The following is an 18,294-nucleotide window of genomic DNA, read 5'->3' on the forward strand; positions in this document are numbered from 1 at the left end:
GCTAAAAAGAATTGTATAAAAGCTGTGAGGAGATTTTAGATTTCGAACGTCCACTTGAAAGTGGGACACTACACCTACGTAGAGGGCCTACAAGTCCGACAGAACTCGGAGCAAAAACAGCCATGTAAAATTTCATTGCAGTTCCTAAACGACTTCAGGTTCTCTCAGATGGACATCTCTTCTCTCCTTAGGAGTTGTATCGACGGGAAAAAGGAGAATTGTTTTTTGAACTGGAGCCTGGCGCCGGCTGATGGAATTAAGGACGTTTAAACAAACTTTAATCCGAGCCAGAAAAGCTAAACCGCTCGGCGCATGGCAGTCTTGTTTTTGCCATTGGCCAAGCGACCCTGAAGAAAACTTAAGGCGATTTCCGGAGAAAGACGGATTATTCGTTAACATATGTAGTCAGGTCCAAGATCTGTTTTGAATTGCGAGCACATTGATTTTTTTCTTATTTCTTGGAACTCTCCAGACATATGTCTTACAGGGCAAAGAATATTCGATGATCTTTCAATTGGCTGTTTTGAAAAAAGACGCCAGTTGCTATTGTTGAATATTAGGTCTCTATTTTGCCTTATCGTGCTTTTCCATTCGAATTTCATATTGCTTATCACTCATTGTTGATATCAATCCAAAATGGTTCCAATTAACCTTGAACCGAAAAAGATTTCCGCACTCGTATTGTATTTCCACGCTCCAAAGCAGCGCTTTCGTGGGGTTTCTGCGTGCACCAGAGGGAAAAAATTGATGTCTTGCAATGATTTTAGTGTGCCTAATATTTTACAGTAAGTTACGATTGCAGGAGCCAGAGCAGTTCACAGAAAGCCGATAGCATATCCCCTCGTTCGTTTATTTTTATGCACTTTTTAAAGCCACTCGTGGCAAACCAGACATAATTAATTGTACATCTTGTCAACGTTTTAAGGGTAATGAACTCGCTTATTTTGTTAGTTTGCTTTAATGTCGATCACTGCATTGTCTTCCGTCTGAACAACCTGTCTGGTATCAATTTCGCGTCTGTTTTAACGGCGTCCTCGTGTGTCTTAGCACGTATGGAGAGCACGTAGTAGGTGGTAAAGGCCTGGATATGTAACTGTTTCATGCAGCGTAAAACTGCGTATGGCTACAGGACGGTGAAGCACTCTATGCGAGGTAAGGTGTGGCCGTTTTGACATCCAGAGGTTTAAAAGACACATAAGAGTGTGGGATTTTTCTGCGAAGGATCAAAAGCGAATTACAGACAGATATCTAGGGACAATCGTTATGTCAAAGAGGTCATAAAATTGATAATTTGATTTCAAGCCTTATCTTCTTTTTGCTACTAACACTGTTTTCTTGAATTAAAAGGTTGACTGTTTAATTGAATGAAAGCTATTGAGCAGTACTTTAATGTGGTGCTGTTTAGAACGCTGTACAAGGTGGTTTAAGTCTGTGGATAAAACCCTACTGTGTGACCATTCAAATGAAAGATTTAGCAATATGCTAATGTGGTACTGTTTATTATGCTGTACAAGGTGGTTCTAACTTTTTAAGTCTGTGTATAAAACCCTAGTGTGTGGCCATTCAAATGAAAGCTGTTGCGCAGTACTTTCATATGGTTCAGATTGTTTTAGCTTGTCTGTGGAGTGAACCCGAGTCTGTGACTACAATGTTACGATGTAGTAGTAAGTTGTAAAATACCTAAAGTATGTTTGTTGGGATTTAGCTTCTCCCCCAGAGTACGTGGTTGGCCGGTCTAGTTAGTCTATACTGAAATATCTCTGTTTTGTTTAGGTCCTCCCCCAGAGTACGTGGCTGGTCCAGTGAATGGACACCTCTACGCTCAAGTGGACAAGGCATTCAAGAAGAAAGTACGTTCTATGAGCCTTGATAGTGGAGCACGATCGAGAGGCGGAGACCATCTTAACTTCTTTGAAAACAGGGCAAACACTTTGAATCGGAGAAATGCTTATGGATTTACAAACAAGGACAGTGCGGATTGTAGGTTAAACAAACCCGATCTTCATTACACCAACGGAAAAATGGAGCAAGATGGTGGGGATGGGGTGAATTGTGAAGTTAAATCGATTGAAAAGCTTTTACAAGAGCTTGGAGAGTGCTCAGAACTCCTGGATTCAACGCTGCAGCAAGCTCGTCCCGTCACACGAGGCGTGGAATCGCACAATTTTCGCGTCCCCAAAGGTGGACCAATATCCTCAAATGGAACGGCCACCCCACCGGGACCTCCGGTGCGACAGAAGGCGAGCTTTGAAGCAGGGGTACGGTATAATAGGAGAGAGGCACCCCTGGAAAATAGGATAAGTGCTTCAAGACAGGCTCAAGGCACACCCTCTCGGAGCCCAATGGTACCACCACCTTATTCACAAAACAGGTCATGGAATGGCAATCCAAGAACGGAACAGATGTCTAACGGTTTATCTGTAGGTGAGACACCTTTGTTTGTGTTACACGAAGCACCTTTGTCACAAACATCCCCGCCAGTGTCGCCACTATCGCCGAAATTTTATGCTACTCAAATGATGCCCAGGACTTTCAAAGCTACCACGGTCACTCACACAACCGTGGGTTACAACTCTGCGCCACATAATGGCACGAACGGATTGTTAGCAGTCGCTGACGAACGGACCACAACGACTTCTGGTAAGCTTAGAGGAGGGCCTGTTACGTATGATTTCAATAACAATAAATCAGCGAACGATGTAGACCTGTTCGACTTGGACGGGCGAAAAACTATTGAAGACTCGGAGACGCTTCCAGAGAAAGGCAATGTCCGCTCCAAAGTAGCGCTACTCACTGACATGTTCCAACCAGACAAGGTGCGGCCGCCACCTCACCAACACGTTAAAGGGCACTTGGTCCCCATGCCGGGTCTTGCTGGTGTGTCGCCGACGGAAGTGTATAAAGAGATAGCGAATTACAACGCCAAGTCACTGGCCCCAGGAGAACTGAGCCACTCTTCGGGAACTCTATACACCAGTGGAGCCCCTCCCAAGAGGATTGTGGAGAGGACAGCGCCCAAAGTGTTCGATATTAGTGGAGAGTCACACGAACCTCTCGCTCATGAATATCTTGTTCATAAAACAGGTACATACACGTTTTACATTGTCACGCCATTTATTGTTTGTCACACAATCTCACTGTCACATTCTAGTGCTGCAATCTCCTAACCTTATTTGCACTTTCTTACTGTCTGTTTTAACCAAACGTCATTTGCAAAATTCATGTCAATTCATGCAACATTTTAACTTCCCTTGATTCTATCCACCCTGTGTCAATCACACAATACCATTTATCACGTCCTTGTCTCGCTATCGAAGCACTTCGATAACATTTGTTCAACATTCATCTTTGGGACGTATGCCACCTGAGCCTAATAATAATAATACCTTTTGTTAACCGCGTAACTTTGCGTCACAGAAAAGAAAGCGACGATCTTTTTCTCTGGCTTTTACTACATTACTGCCTTCAAGAAATGACGTATTTGGAGTGTTAACAAGCCGACGTTTCGTCTAACAACACATATGTACACGATAGCACTGTTCTTTCTATCACAACTATAATGAGATAGCTTCGTAAATATTTCCTGTGATTTCTTATACTGCCTGTAACACTGCTAACCATAACTTCTAAACACTATCTAGCAGATTTTCTAAGGAGCACCCCCTTATCTTGTAGTTTGTGAACAAAGCAAGAAAAAAGCAACATGTATTTCTGTGGTTTAGCAGTATGGAGCGTTAAACTGTTGACATGCATGGTGTTAGGTAGGGTGCACAAAAGAGGGGTGGTGACTTCGAGAACCCCCTCAGCCCCAGATACTAGATCCGACGTGTATTTTACTGGGTCAAAAAACCATTGCGTAGTGTCAAGAGGTGTTCCAACGGGTGGAAGGGTGTCCCAGGGGACGACCCCCCTTCTTGGACCTTTGCTGTAGAACTGCCACGTTTGTTTAACAGAGTTCAAGGCTTGTTGAGCGGTCATACCTTAAATGTGTTTTTCTTTTAAATAGACTTCGCTGATCAGCACCTGATTGACAAGTCTCCCCCCAGCAGCATTGACGGCAACAGTCTGGATGAAGGAGTGGAGTCCAAAGGTTCGATAGATGAACCTACGAACCTGGGGATATCACCATCGGCGTATGTTCACTTTTACAGATTAGTTTTTGTTCAGTTTAACGTAATTTAGCCAGGTATCTGGTTTAAGAGAGTAGACATTTTTCGTTGCGGTTTCCTTTTCCTTCCCCGCACGGGAGAGAGTACTAAGATTCGGTGGCAAGTTCCATGGTGCATGATGCATAACCACTCATTGGAGATGCGAGTCGTGTCTCATAAATACGATTTTCGCGTTCAATGAATTGTCTTAAATTTTGTCATTACGACAAACTACCACCCGTCGCAACCGTACCCTTTCTCACTTGATTCCATTCTGTTTTCTTTGTCTCTCAACTTTGTACTAGGTCCTCCCCCATGCCATTCCGCTCTTCCTCCTTGCTACGCCCTACTCGATACTACTCCTTCATGCGACTTCTCTACGCTCCATTGGATCGTCCCTTCCTACCCTCTATGCCGTCCTCCTTCCCGCATACTTTTTCATCACCCCATGTTACTTCTTTCTGCTCTTGTCGTTCCATACCCTCCTACCTGCTAACGTTAGTCTCTGACTCCAGCAGCAGTGATGGCCACACGGACTCTGCATTTGGCGAGTCCATCGTCAGCTCGTCATCAGTCTCCACGCCTGTAGGTGGCCTCTCGTCAAACCGGTTTAACCCGATGTCAAGCACGACAGTAAGCCACGACGCTGGGGCTGGGAATGACTTCGTGAGTCAGCAATCAAGCTCCAGCAATCTTCTTGAAAGTACTCCAGTGGATGCACAGGAAGCTCGGCAAGACGAAGAAGCGGGTTATGCGAGGTTGGAAGACATCCGGTCCGCTCAAGAGTCAAAGGAGAAGCCCAGGTATTGTTTTGGTATCTGTGCATGCTTTGCGTCGCTATGGCAACCATGCAGTTTGGTTGATCTCTCTACTTTTGAATGGGAGTGCGTTCGATTGATTATATTGCGGGCTAACAGTAAACGGAATAATCCAATCTTTGCTCGATGGAGTCGCTATCAAATCGACTTCCGCATTCCACTCGGGAGCAGAATGCTGGGAAAACTCCAGAATAATGACGTCACTTCCTCTTTGTGTCGCGCCTTTTTGCAAAACAACAAATGGAAATTGCGGCTGCTGGCGTTGAATCCGGGACTTGGGCTTTTCTTGGAATAGAATATTGAGTTGCGGTTGGAACGGTTCGGGAATAATTCGCAATATATTCTTATTCCGGTCTGAGGCTCTCGGTATATGGCCAATGCAAAGCTCCATGGGATAAAAAAATGGTCTTGAAACACATTCTTACACACGTCATTACTCGGGGAAAGTCCTTTGAGAAAAATCAAAATATTCTTGTTGCTATAAAGACGAAGAGAAGTTCAAATTAACGTGGTATTTTAATAGTAATTTATGTAATTCAGTTGTTATTAATATAAAAAAATTTTGCGGGTTCTAATTTGGGCAATTTTTGCGTTTTCTTCATAAACCGCATACCCTGTCGCTGCTTCGCCGCTCACTGATAGCGGTCTCGCCACGAAAAAAAACCCACTGACACCCAAGGTATTACCCGTAAAAAACGTTCCCGCAAAGAAATGCCGCGAAAATTAGCTCCACTCTTAAGATGCATCAAGACTACTGCTACAGAAAGGAAAACGACAGTAATAACTCCAATAAAACAGACAAGGATGTTATGATCTAAATATTCATCAAACGGTTCAGTTGTTATCGCTCCTTATTTATGGTTGATCACAAGAGTAATGAACCGAATCAAAACAGACTATTATTAAAACCTGGATAGCGACAAAAAAAAACAGTTTCTCCACATCGCTTTAATCCGCGAACTTTATAACCTCCCGCAAAAATTTAATGCCGCACTGATGTAGGCGCGTGATATCTTGACCAGAATCCATTACGTCTAACCACTGTTTAAACGGCTACAGCCCTTTACATAGCAGGAATGTCTTCTACGCTAATCATAGACCGCGCACCAGCAGTCTTGCGCAATCTCACGGTCACAAAACTGCCGTAGCATTACCAGAAGAATCGACGCAACTAGCAATAGCTTGCACCTTCGAGGAAGGTCTTATCTGAATGTAGGAATAATTCACAAAACACCGCAATTGCCCACGCGTGCTAACTAGCGGGTGGAGCCTGATGTAAACACTTGACAAAATTTTTCCAATCTTACGCACTTCCGCTTCCTCTTAAGAATGTCATGTATTACGCCCCACTCTAGAAAATTTTCCCGTGTTCCGCTGTATTTTGTTTTTGTTTAAAAACCTGATGTTCTTTCGCCCCCTTGCGGAAGTTGTTTTATGCTTTTTACTTCTCATTTCTCCATCTCTGATTTCACTGAACATTGCGTCCGACCATGAAGTCATTTCTCTTAATCTGGTAAGTCGTACAACTCTTTCATAATCATGATTCGATTTGTACCAATGTCACACCACTTTAACAACAATATTAGAAACCTTTTAACCTGAACGACTGCGATTATGCGTTTTGACCGCTCGTTTTCGGCCAAATACTAAGAAGAGATATCGGAGAAAACTTCGTTTACTTTTTCTGAGGTACATAACTGACGAGGTTGCGATACATCAGAATTATACCGATAGTTTTGCCACGTTATGATTCTAAACTGAAGTGCAAGCTTATCTACCCATAGAAAACGTTTTCTACTTCCCAAACTGATTACAAATTATCAACACTGAAACAAAGGATACCATAACTGCACATAACAGTGGTGTGTATGATCTTAAATAGCATAGATTTTTACCATCTTATTTCTCCGTTTTGTCCTTGCGTGTGACGAGTGTTTTATCGCATTTCAAAACATCTCAAATTTCCGTTAAAATCTCGCTGCGTGTTGTGATGTTAAACTTTCTTCTCCTTGTGTGGAAAAGTGATGAAACGTTGGCTTATGTGTTTTATCCTTGTATCGACCATTTTGCAAACTAAAAAGGGCAGTATTTCCTATCGGTAGTCCCGAGTTCAACTCCTCGACTGCGTTGTGTAAATAGCCAACTGGTCAGCCTTCCACCAGTTGGGATTGTTTAAAACAGACTATGTGCTATTTGAAATATTTGTTAATATTATTTATTTACATTGTCCCCATTTAGCACAACAGTGCTTAATAAATTTAACATATAAAAAAGTTATTTTTATGTGTATATATTTTCTATTTATTTATTTCCTATGTCAGTCCTGCTAATTTCTAATATTCTCATGTCTTATTTGCTTGACATTGTGTTTACAGTGTTAGAGGGAATTTTCTTTATCTGTTACATTTACAATGTTGCTTGTTTACTTCATAGTCCTGCAAGTGGCGTCTCAACTGAGACTCATACTACCCTAGAGAGGATTAGCCCGATTGACACCCCGAGGGTGGAGGGCAGCGTGGAACAGATCCAGGCTAAGACATCAGCAGATGACGTGGAGGCCATCAAGGACATTCTATCGGAGATCACTGATATTAGGTAAACAGATATTAAAATGTCTTTGTATTCATAGATTTTAAGAGCGGTCACTCTCACACGACTTCTTTTGTTTACTTTTCACAACGCCAGCGTCCCACAGCCAGCCCAGCTCAGTCGCTCCAGTACTCCGCAGAGTTTCAAGAGCGCAGGACTGGATAGTAGTTACAGGAGTCCTGTATTGTCGGAGGGATCTGGTACCTTTGAAAATGCGATTCAAAGAAAGAAATCTCATCCTCACTCGGATAAAGGATACGGGTCTACAACTAGCGTATCCTCTGGCTCGTCGGGCGACAGTAAGTAGTATCGTCTACCCGTGCACGCGTACTTAGACTTGACCAATCCACGCCTGTTCGCAACAATGCTGTCAACGAACGCGAGATCGCGCAATCCACGCATGTTTGCGGACATGCTGCTAACACGCGCGAGATCGCATTTAAACACGCCTGTACGCCTTTGCCCGTCTTATTTTACCGTATATTTATATTGTAAGGGCCGCCGCTGAATTAATATTGTCTTTTATGTTTATTTTTCAGATGTTTTTCTTCCTGACAGCCCAAAGATTCCAGGACTGAAATTCGACCGAGACACGTCTTCATTTTGGTATAAACCCACCATTACAAGAAATGACGGTACGACTTCCTCTTCACTTGCTGTCTTTCGCGTTACTTGCTCAGAAGCTGAGTGACTTGAGTTTAACAAACGTTTCCAACATTTCAACAAGCTATCCGTTCACTCTTTTGCTTGCAGCTAACGATATTCTTAAAGACTCGGAACCAGGCTCTTTTATCATCCGGGATAGTCAATCGTTCCCAGGAGCCTTTGGTTTGGCTGTCAAGGTAGCGGTGCCGCCTGCGCATGTGCTACAGGGACTACAAGGCGATCTGAGTAAGTTCTACATTTTCGTTGCCCTGAGAGTGTTTCCCTTAATTGTGTGCCTCACTGGCCCCTCTCTTGTGGACCTCTGTTGTCACTTGTTTTGGCCCTTTCAATGTGTACCTCAACTGGCTCCTTATTCGTGTAGCTCAATTAGTCCCTTAATTTTGTACCTCTTCTGGTTCTCTTAGTGGACTACTTCCTGTTGGATCCCTATTCGTGTAGCTCAATTAGGCCTTTAATTCTGTTCCTAGACTGGTTCTCTTGGTAGACTACTCCCTCTTGGTTCCTTATTCGTATAGCTCAATTGGCCCGTTAATTTTGCACTTCCACTGGGTCTCTTAATTGATTACTTTCTGTTTCCATGATCATACAGGAAAGTAGAAAGCAGCCAAAGTCTTAGACAACCAGGGTTAACCTCAGCGTGTTGTTTTCTTTTGCAGCTAAAGTTGATCTTGATAATGAACTTGTGCGACATTTCCTGATCGAGACGACTAAGAAGGGCGTCCGACTGAAAGGTTACAACGATGAACCCGTGTTTGGTAAGTTCTGATTCAACACAACTCACTTGTTTGATGGAATTTTGGCCGCAAAATGCTTGCTTCTAATAAACGAGCGCACGTCGCTCTTCTAGCGAGCCTGCGAAGAATGAAGTATCTTGCGGGCGAGGAAACCGGAAAAATAGTAATGTTGGAAAGGACTTTTGGAATACTCGCGGAAAGTTAAAGGAACTCGTATAAGTTCGCTTTTAGAGACACTTAATGCCGTATTGTTTGTTCTTGTGATGGACTTGAACTGCGATTTCATAGTATTTGAAGGGTTAAAAATCTGATTAAGACTGAAATTCCTCGCATTAGAGCGCACATTATGTTAATAATATTCTCTTTGTTTGTTTGTTTAGGGAGTTTAGCTGCTTTCGTTTATCAACATTCTATCACGCCTTTGGCATTACCAATCAGACTGACTATGCCTTCTCATGGTAAGTCGATTTTCAGTGATCAAATATCATATTCTCAAGAGCTACGCGCTCGAATTTCTATTTATTCGTTGAAAAGGAATTTAGTTGTTGTTCAAATAATCTTCAGGCTCGTGTCAATCTTGGAAATTCTTTTTTTTCTTCTTTTTTTCAGACCTCCTGTCAGAGGACAAGGATCAGTCTACTGATAAAGAAGACGGTCAATCCTGGCCTAAGGGCGCAGGTAATACCAATTATTTTTTTACAAATGCAATAGAATCCTTCAATATCCGTTTGTCTCGTGGAACATTCTGAGAAATCTGCTCTGCAAGCTCTGCGTTATATCGTCTCCGGAAACGATCCGATTTCTTTCCGAACATTTCCGAAGTACGAAGATATTCCAATTAGCTACGACGATTTTCGAGTACTTCTGAAGATGACCAAAGTTGTAAGATCGTATGCTAAACCCAGAATAACTATTGCATGCTTGAAATTGTACTTACTGGGGACTTTTTTCTGTCTTGTAGTTGGTTCACTCATGTATCTCGGCCGCTGTGAGGTTGAAATGCTCACTGGACCAAGCGCAATACAGCGAACTGTGGAACAACTATCAACTGAAGAGGCGGCGAAGAAATTCACTACTGTCAGCTTTAAGGTCACACCACAAGGAATGACTGTGACTGATAACGAACGAAAGTAAGACTTGCTAGAATACATCATCATTGCGTGACATGAAGACGTTTAGTCACATACTATATCGTTTGCCTCAGAAATGACAAAAATTAATAATGTTGCGTGTATTTCGTTTGCAGAGTATTCTTCAGACAGCATTTCCACATGAAGTCGATACTCTATTGTGGAATAGATCCCAGTGACAAAAGGTATGACGAAGACCAGAGAATTGTATTCATTGTCCGATTCGTCACGCAAACCTAAAACGTTTATCAATCTGTCACGCGCGCAAAAAAAAGTAACAAATAGGTTGACAAACAGCCTTTTGGAATGACTCGTCTCTTCAGTGTTGTTGAGAGAAGCAAGATTCGCCTTAGTTTCTCTAGTATCAGTAGATTTTGGTGAGAATACTTGTAAAATACTTGTGCGCTCTTAAGTTAATCTGTATAAACTATGTTGCGAAGAAAGACCACTTATAAACTTTGTCTAGATATCTATGAGGTATTTAGATGTCTTTGTGTATTATTTCAGATGGGATTTGAAGACGCCTACATACAGTGGAAAATCAAAGTAAGTCACGTGTATAAACATTAAAAATAGTAGAAACCCAGGACAGGGAATCTACGGAGAGAAAGGTCGGTAAAAAAAACCCGCGGATGGTAGCTAGACAGGTGGTGGGGTATCTTTACAAGGGGGTGGTGAATTATAGAGCAACTTTAGGGACCGGTCATTATTTATCGCCTAGGGGGGGGGGGGCGGGGGGGCGGGCGGAGTATTTTGGGCTGAACACGGCGAAATTTAGCCCATCCCCCCTTTAAATGTTATATCACCGAAGTGATCCCCCCTCAACACTGTTGACAGCTGTCGTGACCCCCCCCCCCCAATGTCTTATAGCAAACATTTCTAATGTGATTGATAGATGTAACGTCCGCCAGTGCTCCTAAGAAGCGCAAGCAGGCGATTTTGTCATTTGGACGCTCTGGGCAGTTACAAGTCCTGACGAACACAGCATCACCAGAAAAGGAGCCGTGGGAAAAATATCTTCTTCCCAACCCGCATACAGATAGGCTGAAGTTTTATAACAGCGTTGTTAAACAGATTTATGAATCTTCCTTAGCTAGTAAACAAGCCGGTTTCAAGCAGTATCTGCTTGACCAACAACAAATGCGTTGGCAGTTGAATACAAAGATACAAGCCCTGTCAGATAAAGAAAACAACCTGCTGAGAAATGAGAAGTGGGGAGTCTGTCAAAACATCAAAAAGTTTATGGTAGGATCGGATGGCTGTAAAAGCAGTGATGATGTAGCGAAGTGCGAGTCCTGCTTGGTCACAGTAAATGAAGCCTTTAATTCCGCGGCCGACCTATTATCATTTATTGACAGCAAGTGAAAGGGGCTCTTTCATGAGGACCATACCCCGAAGACGTTTGCAAGCTACGAGCTTAAATATTTTCAAGAAGCTCAAGAGCGAGTGAAGGTGCCGTACGAAGAACTCCAGAAAGCGTCCAATATGCTGACGACTTCTCATATAAACCTGAAGAGGAAGTTTCCCTCTTGCTTCGGAAGAGATAAGCAATCGCGAAGAAAACAAGAAAACAAAAGAAAGGTAAAAAAAACAAAGGAGAAGAGATTACAGCAGAGGGCATATATGCTTCTAGAATAACTTACCTCAAGAGAGGTAACTGAAGAGGTCTTTGATTCGCTCAAAAACAACAAGAATTTTACAAGCGTCACAGCAATTAATGCAGAGTTCACCGGGAAATTAGTTAGGCGTCTCCATCTGGACCCACTTTTATGGCTCCTGGAAAATGACGTTTTTGACAAAGACTTAGCCCATAATGTGGAGGTGGTAGTGACCAGTCTCAAGGAAAGTGGTAAAGGGTTAAGCTCGGGCGAAGATTCTCCCGAAGAAACCGACGAAGAAGCAGTCCAAGAGTTAGATGAGGGGGCTGAGTCTGCCATGGAAGCGTAATGGGAACAGGATGGTGAAACAGTCACTCACAAAAAACACATTTTATGATATGTATATTTTTTCTTGTTGCTGTTGTTGTTTTTAATAATTCCGCGCCGTTCGGCCGCGTTCAACGAACTTTTCTATTGACTCTTTTCCATTGACTCTATTCTATTCTCTGTAAAAGAATTTGAAACATGGAACTTTGATATTTGAAATATTAAAAATTAAACAGTTTCAATCCATTGTCACTGATACTACAGGCACAACAATTGATTATTTTATTGTATAATTAAATAGCATATTTTCGTAAAAAGGAGGCGATCATTTGACATGGTTTTATATGTTAAATATTCATGGAGATCCCACCGCCACCAGAAATTCCATTTTTCTATTCTGGTCCCCCCCTTTGTGCCTGTCAATTACGCCTGATCCCCCCTTCCGTTTCTCAGAAAACCATGTGATCCCCCCCAAAATCCTCCGCCCGCCCCCCCCCCCCCTTAGGCGATAAATAATGACCGGTCCCTTATACCCGAGAGAGGGAAAAGAAGAGGTTGAGTACGAAGGACTATCTACATGAATATAAAAAAGTATGGCGATTTGGGGGAATCGGTTTTAGAAACTGAGTTCACAGGAGCGCGGAGAGGGGGGAGGAGGAAGGAAGGAAAACGGGAAGTGGGAAGGGGGTGTTAAGAGGAGGAGGAGGGGTGTTAGCAGGAGTGGGATACCCCCCCTCCCTGGAGTTTGCTGTTTTGTGTTGTGTTTGGTAATTCTGCTGTTGTTGTTCGTCAGGTCATTTGGTCTTGTACTACGACAAACTGGAGGAGTACACAATGAGTGCCACTTATTCGGAGAAATCTCTAAGGACTGGCCATCAAGCATTCTAGTTAACATACTCAACAGATCTATGACTTCATCCACGTAACGTAACGTAACGTAACGCATCGTAACGCAATGGAGTTACACAAGCAAGCCACATGACAAGATTTGGAAACAGCATCTTGGGAATGTAAATGTCACGTAATCAGCTCATATATACACAAGTCATGTGTCACGAGGAATATTATCATAGAACAGCTACACGAAGGCAACAGTGAAAGAGTCACACAGGATAATGAAGTAACAAGCAACGGAATGTCCACAATCAACGAGCGTCGCAAATCAGGAAGATATTTCAACTTTCTAGAACCTGAAAAATTGTTCAAATGCAAAGGTCGCTGGATTTGTCAAACAACCAGATTCGGATCATCATCAGAGCTCTTCGGAACTCTTCGGGAACACTTCGGTCCATCCGGACAATCTTCGTTCTTTCGTGGAATTTAATGCTTCGGTCGATAGTGATCAAACATAAAGTCGTTTAATGAGACTAAGTTACGTTGTACTTAAAAATTATGAAAAGGTAAATTTTTGATAATGGTAATTTGAAATTACAGAAAATTGATAGAATTTTATATATATACGTATATGAATAATCGCCATATTGGCCCTGTAGTACGTGTAATCTCCTCGATGGGGACACAGTTGGTCCCAGGACCGCTCGAAATAGACAACAAGTACATCCCGTGGTTACAATATAGTTTGTATTAGCTTTGGCCCCCAAAAAAGAAATTGTAGGACACAGTATTTATGGTTTATCTCTTCAAACCCAACACTGTTTTGGTAAAACGTGCAGGTGAGTTGTAGTGTCGTGTTTTTTTTGTTTTTTTGTTTTTTTTTTTGTCCAAAGCGAAAATAGAACAATAAAAAAGCCTTGGAATAGTTTCATTTTGATAATGCAGATCGAATATTACATGCGTTTTGGTTGGCTTAGAACTGTTTTAGCGGAGCATAAAACGAGGAAAGTCGCGCGTTTGTAAATTTATATCGCAAAGCATGTAAGAAAGCCAAAATCATGTGTTATACTGTTAGAAATACTGCGCTTTTTAGGCGAGCATTCTTTGGAAGGCCACTATTATGTTCGTCGGAATGCAGGCTCAGTTTGGTCAGCGTGACTGGTAATTGAGTTCCAACAAACACGGCGGTCAAGCGAAGAAAATATTTAAGATTTTTAATGACTTAAATTTTGTAAGTTACTACTAAATACACAATGCCAAAGCAATCGTATCCACAGATTGCGTTTTAATTAACGGTCTTGAAGCCTGGAAGTCGAGAATTCATTACTTGAGTGGCATTTTGCAAGCGGCGATTTTGGCAGCAACTGCGCACGTGCCTTACGTTTGACCGCTGGGTGTTTGTCGGCTCTTTTCTCGTGTTCTCCGCTAAGTCGCCAAATTTAACATTTTAGTTCTAGCGTTGTTTGATTGTACTTTGACTTAGATCCTCGAGTGTGGAAAAAATGGCTCGGATAAAATCTTGAACTTTGCATAGAAAAGTGTGTACGAGCAGTTTATGCTAACAAGTAGATTGATAGACAACGATGTTTCTACATGGTTTGGCTTTTTATTTGTTTGGATCAATAATGTGGGTTAATCACGAAACTCGTATATTAGAAACAACTTAATAATTGTGTTGTTTTGTAAAGAATTTATAATAATCGCCAAGGTAGTTTGAATGTGGCGATTGTATGTATACTTTATATCTAGTCTTCAACAGACGAAATATTAAAACAGGTACTTATTCTTGAAAGCTCGTTTACTTTTAATCGCAGCTTAGTTATTAGATGTGCTTTCAAGCAAAAAAGCGCGTAAAGGAGCTCTGCCGCAGTATTTTGAGTTACTTTGGCCATGTACAAAATTACCTTTAAATTAAGGGAAACCTTAAACAAATTACTAAGATAGGAAAGCACTTAATAGATAATGAACCAAAAAGAGACAAGGGTGGTTAAGGATGGAGAAGATTGACACGGATTACAAACGACGGACTTGAAAAATTTAGGCTAAACTTTTCAAGATGCCAAACTTTGACGTAGCTCCTGTAATATTATTTCAGAAACTTCACAAAAAGCACTTTTAAATGATTGACAAGCTTAAGATTCCGCAAGCCAATCTCTCGGTTGATTGGAGAACAGCGAAAGAAAAATATATTATCTTTTTCCCCTCGCTGGCGCGCTTTTCGCTTACCCCCACCCAGGAGCCAGGGTAGCCAATCAGATGGCGCGCCTGACAATAGACAACAGCATCAATTTGACGCGGGAATATGCTTGGATCTTTGCCACTGTCCCGACAGTCGAACTGTTCGCTTTTCAAACAGGTCCGCCGGCGTTTTCGCGCCAAATTGAGATTTCCCAGTATCGGTTACATCACGTGACGTGTTCAAACCAATCGCAGGTTCTCTATCCTGGTCGAATTGAAATTTTAAGTGTTGGTTTTTGTGGAGGGAGGAAAACCGAAGTACTTGGAGAAAAACCCTCGGAGTAAGGCGTGAACCAACAACAAACTCAACCATCATATGGCACCCGGCCAGAATTGAACCCGGGACACATCGGTGGGAAGCGAGCGCTTTCATCACTGCGCCATCCCTGCTCCCCATAAAACCTCGGGACAAAGGTGCCGGGCCAAGCGATGTGTCGTGATACCCGAGTTTCTTAATGTTTCGCTGCTCGCAATCGGTCTTATCCTTACCTAGTTTCTTTTTAGTGATTCTGACTCCCTTAGCTCGTTGCCGGTTTAATAGCTTCTGTTGAAGGTAATTTTGAACGCTGTGTAAATATATCGTAGTAATTTACTACAGATAACGTCACACTGACTAAATGAAGGAAATGTTAGTGGTTGTGTTTTGCTCTGATTTACCTGTAAAACGATGTGAAGGAGATCGTGCTTGACTTTTACAACTCCTGCTTTTGTTTTTAAAGCAGTATTTGATAGTTTGTAGTTCTGGACGATAAATTGTGACATCTCAATTTTAAACTTAGCATGTCATTTCTTATGGCAGTCTCGCCCCCTTGGTATGTCTAAATATAGTTCAGATCACTATCTCATGCATGATGACGCATCGATGTCGAGGTGTGACAAAGGATCGGGACAAAAGCACGTAGTGATCTGAACTATGTTTGGACATAAAACAGAATGTGCCGCAGCATCACTATCTTTTAGATACCCTAGTATACAGATTCAACCAAGCCTAAAAGCGGAGCTTCTGGGCCAGATTGTTTAAATCCCGAATAAGCTAACCGCTTTAACCCAGGATAAGCGAGAATTTTGCTTTGAGTTTTGTGATCTTGTGCTTTGAGTTTTCTGGGCCGGATTTTTTAAAGCCCGAATAAGCTAACCCAGGATAAGCGAGAATTTTGATTTAAGTTTTGTGACCTTGCGGTGAGGTTTGCTGTCAATCGAAAAACCAGTACTTTGTCAGCGGTCAACTTTAAAAAACACGTGACCTCGATGAGCTCTAAGCTTGAGCTCTCAATATGGTCACGTGATACTGGTCAACGGATACCTTATTTTGACAGGTGTCAATTGACCATAACATGGATGTCCAATATCAAAGATGTACGCCGTAAACCAAGGCTGCATGTCTCGGTCAATTGGAGTATGACCGCCATGTTGCGCAACGTCGTCCTCGTCGTGCGTGCGCGCCCACGAGCAATACCCCTAGCCATGATAACCATGAGAAAATCAATTTGTGGGTTTCCATTCCTTTCCTATATGGGTATGGTGCTCCGCTTGGCGGCCTTCGGGCTGCCAGAGCTTCGCTAATAAGTCTAGCCATAGTTAATAGAAGAAAATGGTTAGGAAACCTGCAAAAATTCTCTGTTGTATGTTTTTGTTGGTTATTTTGGGGGTTGACCCGGCACAAAATCCGGAACACAAAAGGTGGTTATGTGCGCTCATACAACTAACCAATAGCAGCATTGCGATTATGTAATTCATGCAGTGTATGAGAATAAAACAAAAGATGTGCGGGGTCAAAGACCTTCCAACATTACATGACGGAATGCACGGGGCTTCTACTCTAAGTACCGCAGAGAAATGGTAGGAAATTTCCTAGCATTCCTTACATACTCTCACTAGCGTTCTTCGTCTTGCGGCCCGAGAAGGCGTCATAATCTGTTTCAGTGACATGTCGATGATATTAAATAAAAAAATAAACCAGAAAGGGCCGATGGAATATGAGACAAGCTTTTTAAAAAATGAAGTCACGATATTAACAGTGCTTTAAAAGTAAATAGTGCGTTCGAGCCATTTCCGATGCTTTCAAATGATGGCGGACTCCACCGACGCCAATAATCCGGAACAAAACAAGGTCATTATATATGGGATCACGTCTAAACACACGTGAAGAAAGACTTGGGCAGGAAAAAAACGTGAGCGAACAAAACCGGGAATGCCGATAAATCAAGTAATCCCGCAATGATGAACGAATTACACAACATGAACCTTCCTTTCCTTCTCCCCCTGAACCAAGTTCAGATCTAAGAACTGAACTTAAAGATACCAAAGTGCCTACGAATGGATGTTGAGCACGGCGAGCAGACGTAAATGTCTTGCTTACCCAATGAAAGCCATCACAAGAAACTGTGAGCTTGCATCGAGATGTCTGTCCGGGCGTAAAGGAGCGTTTGATTCAAGTTAATCAATCTAAAACAGATCTTAGGAATAAAAACCCAGATGATCTGGAATACTTGTCTAAGTATGTCGTTGGCAGTGGAAGCCACGTGCAGTATATCATGCTCGGCAATTAAAAAAGCGCGAGGAGAAACTTAGTACATGGAGCTAAGATATATTGTCGGTGCTTTAGGTGACCATGCACGGCTACCAATGGCTTGGCCAATGGCTCGTACACACAACGAATCGTGAAAGTCCGTAAGTAGCAACCTCCGAAAGAAGTGAGCCCACCCCCCATCCCGTGAAAAGTGGAGGAACTAAGGTTCAAAAGTATAATTATTTTTTCAATCAATAACCTGAATAACGTACGATAAACTGATGACGATTCAACTAGGGAAGGTATAGCTTATTCCAGGAGGCGTCATGAAGCGCCCTGGTAAAACCAACCCTGCAAAATTTTCATCAAGTAACAAGAAGGTACTAACAGCACCTTTTCTTCAAATTGTAATCGGAAGTTCTCGCGCGTTTAAAGATGCGCCACACTCGCGCTTTAGGTGCGGCGATCCCAACAAATGCTTACTTAACTTTTTAAAGATACTACTTTTAGCCCTCCCCCAAATCTACACACGTGTATTTCATATGTGGAAGTCTCTCGATTTACACAGTGCTTGGGTGACAGATTCTCGCCCCTATCAACGTTCTTTTCTCTTGTAAGTTCTCGCGCATTTAGAGATCCGCCACACTCGAGTTCTAGGTGCGGGAATCCCAACCAACGATTACCTAACTTTTTAAAGATGCTA

The 18,294-nt window shown here is 42.3% G+C and overlaps 1 protein-coding gene across 4 annotated transcripts in view; it reads left to right on the plus strand.

The window, feature by feature from the left end:
• LOC145470799 (tensin-3-like) overlaps positions 1-16,272 on the plus strand; it is a 52,328-nt gene extending 36,056 nt beyond the window's left edge. For 3 of the 4 annotated variants that reach the window (XM_081454641.1, XM_081454644.1, XM_081454643.1), the window contains exons 22-35: positions 1,774-3,084; positions 4,007-4,133; positions 4,664-4,951; positions 7,400-7,561; positions 7,652-7,854; positions 8,095-8,190; positions 8,309-8,446; positions 8,878-8,976; positions 9,336-9,413; positions 9,565-9,633; positions 9,917-10,085; positions 10,202-10,270; positions 10,593-10,631; positions 12,804-16,272. In XM_081454641.1, the coding sequence (XP_081310767.1) occupies positions 1,774-3,084; positions 4,007-4,133; positions 4,664-4,951; positions 7,400-7,561; positions 7,652-7,854; positions 8,095-8,190; positions 8,309-8,446; positions 8,878-8,976; positions 9,336-9,413; positions 9,565-9,633; positions 9,917-10,085; positions 10,202-10,270; positions 10,593-10,631; positions 12,804-12,936 (2,981 nt within the window). In that variant the 3' untranslated portion in view covers positions 12,937-16,272. The remainder of the gene's footprint in view (positions 1-1,773; positions 3,085-4,006; positions 4,134-4,663; positions 4,952-7,399; positions 7,562-7,651; positions 7,855-8,094; positions 8,191-8,308; positions 8,447-8,877; positions 8,977-9,335; positions 9,414-9,564; positions 9,634-9,916; positions 10,086-10,201; positions 10,271-10,592; positions 10,632-12,803) is intronic. The other variant, XM_081454642.1, reaches the window with a different exon arrangement.
• Positions 16,273-18,294: the final 2,022 nt, after the last annotated feature.

The sequence above is a fragment of the Orbicella franksi genome, chromosome 15, assembly GCF_964199315.1.
Source record: "Orbicella franksi chromosome 15, jaOrbFran1.1, whole genome shotgun sequence".
NCBI classification, from domain to species: Eukaryota; Metazoa; Cnidaria; class Anthozoa; order Scleractinia; family Merulinidae; genus Orbicella; species Orbicella franksi.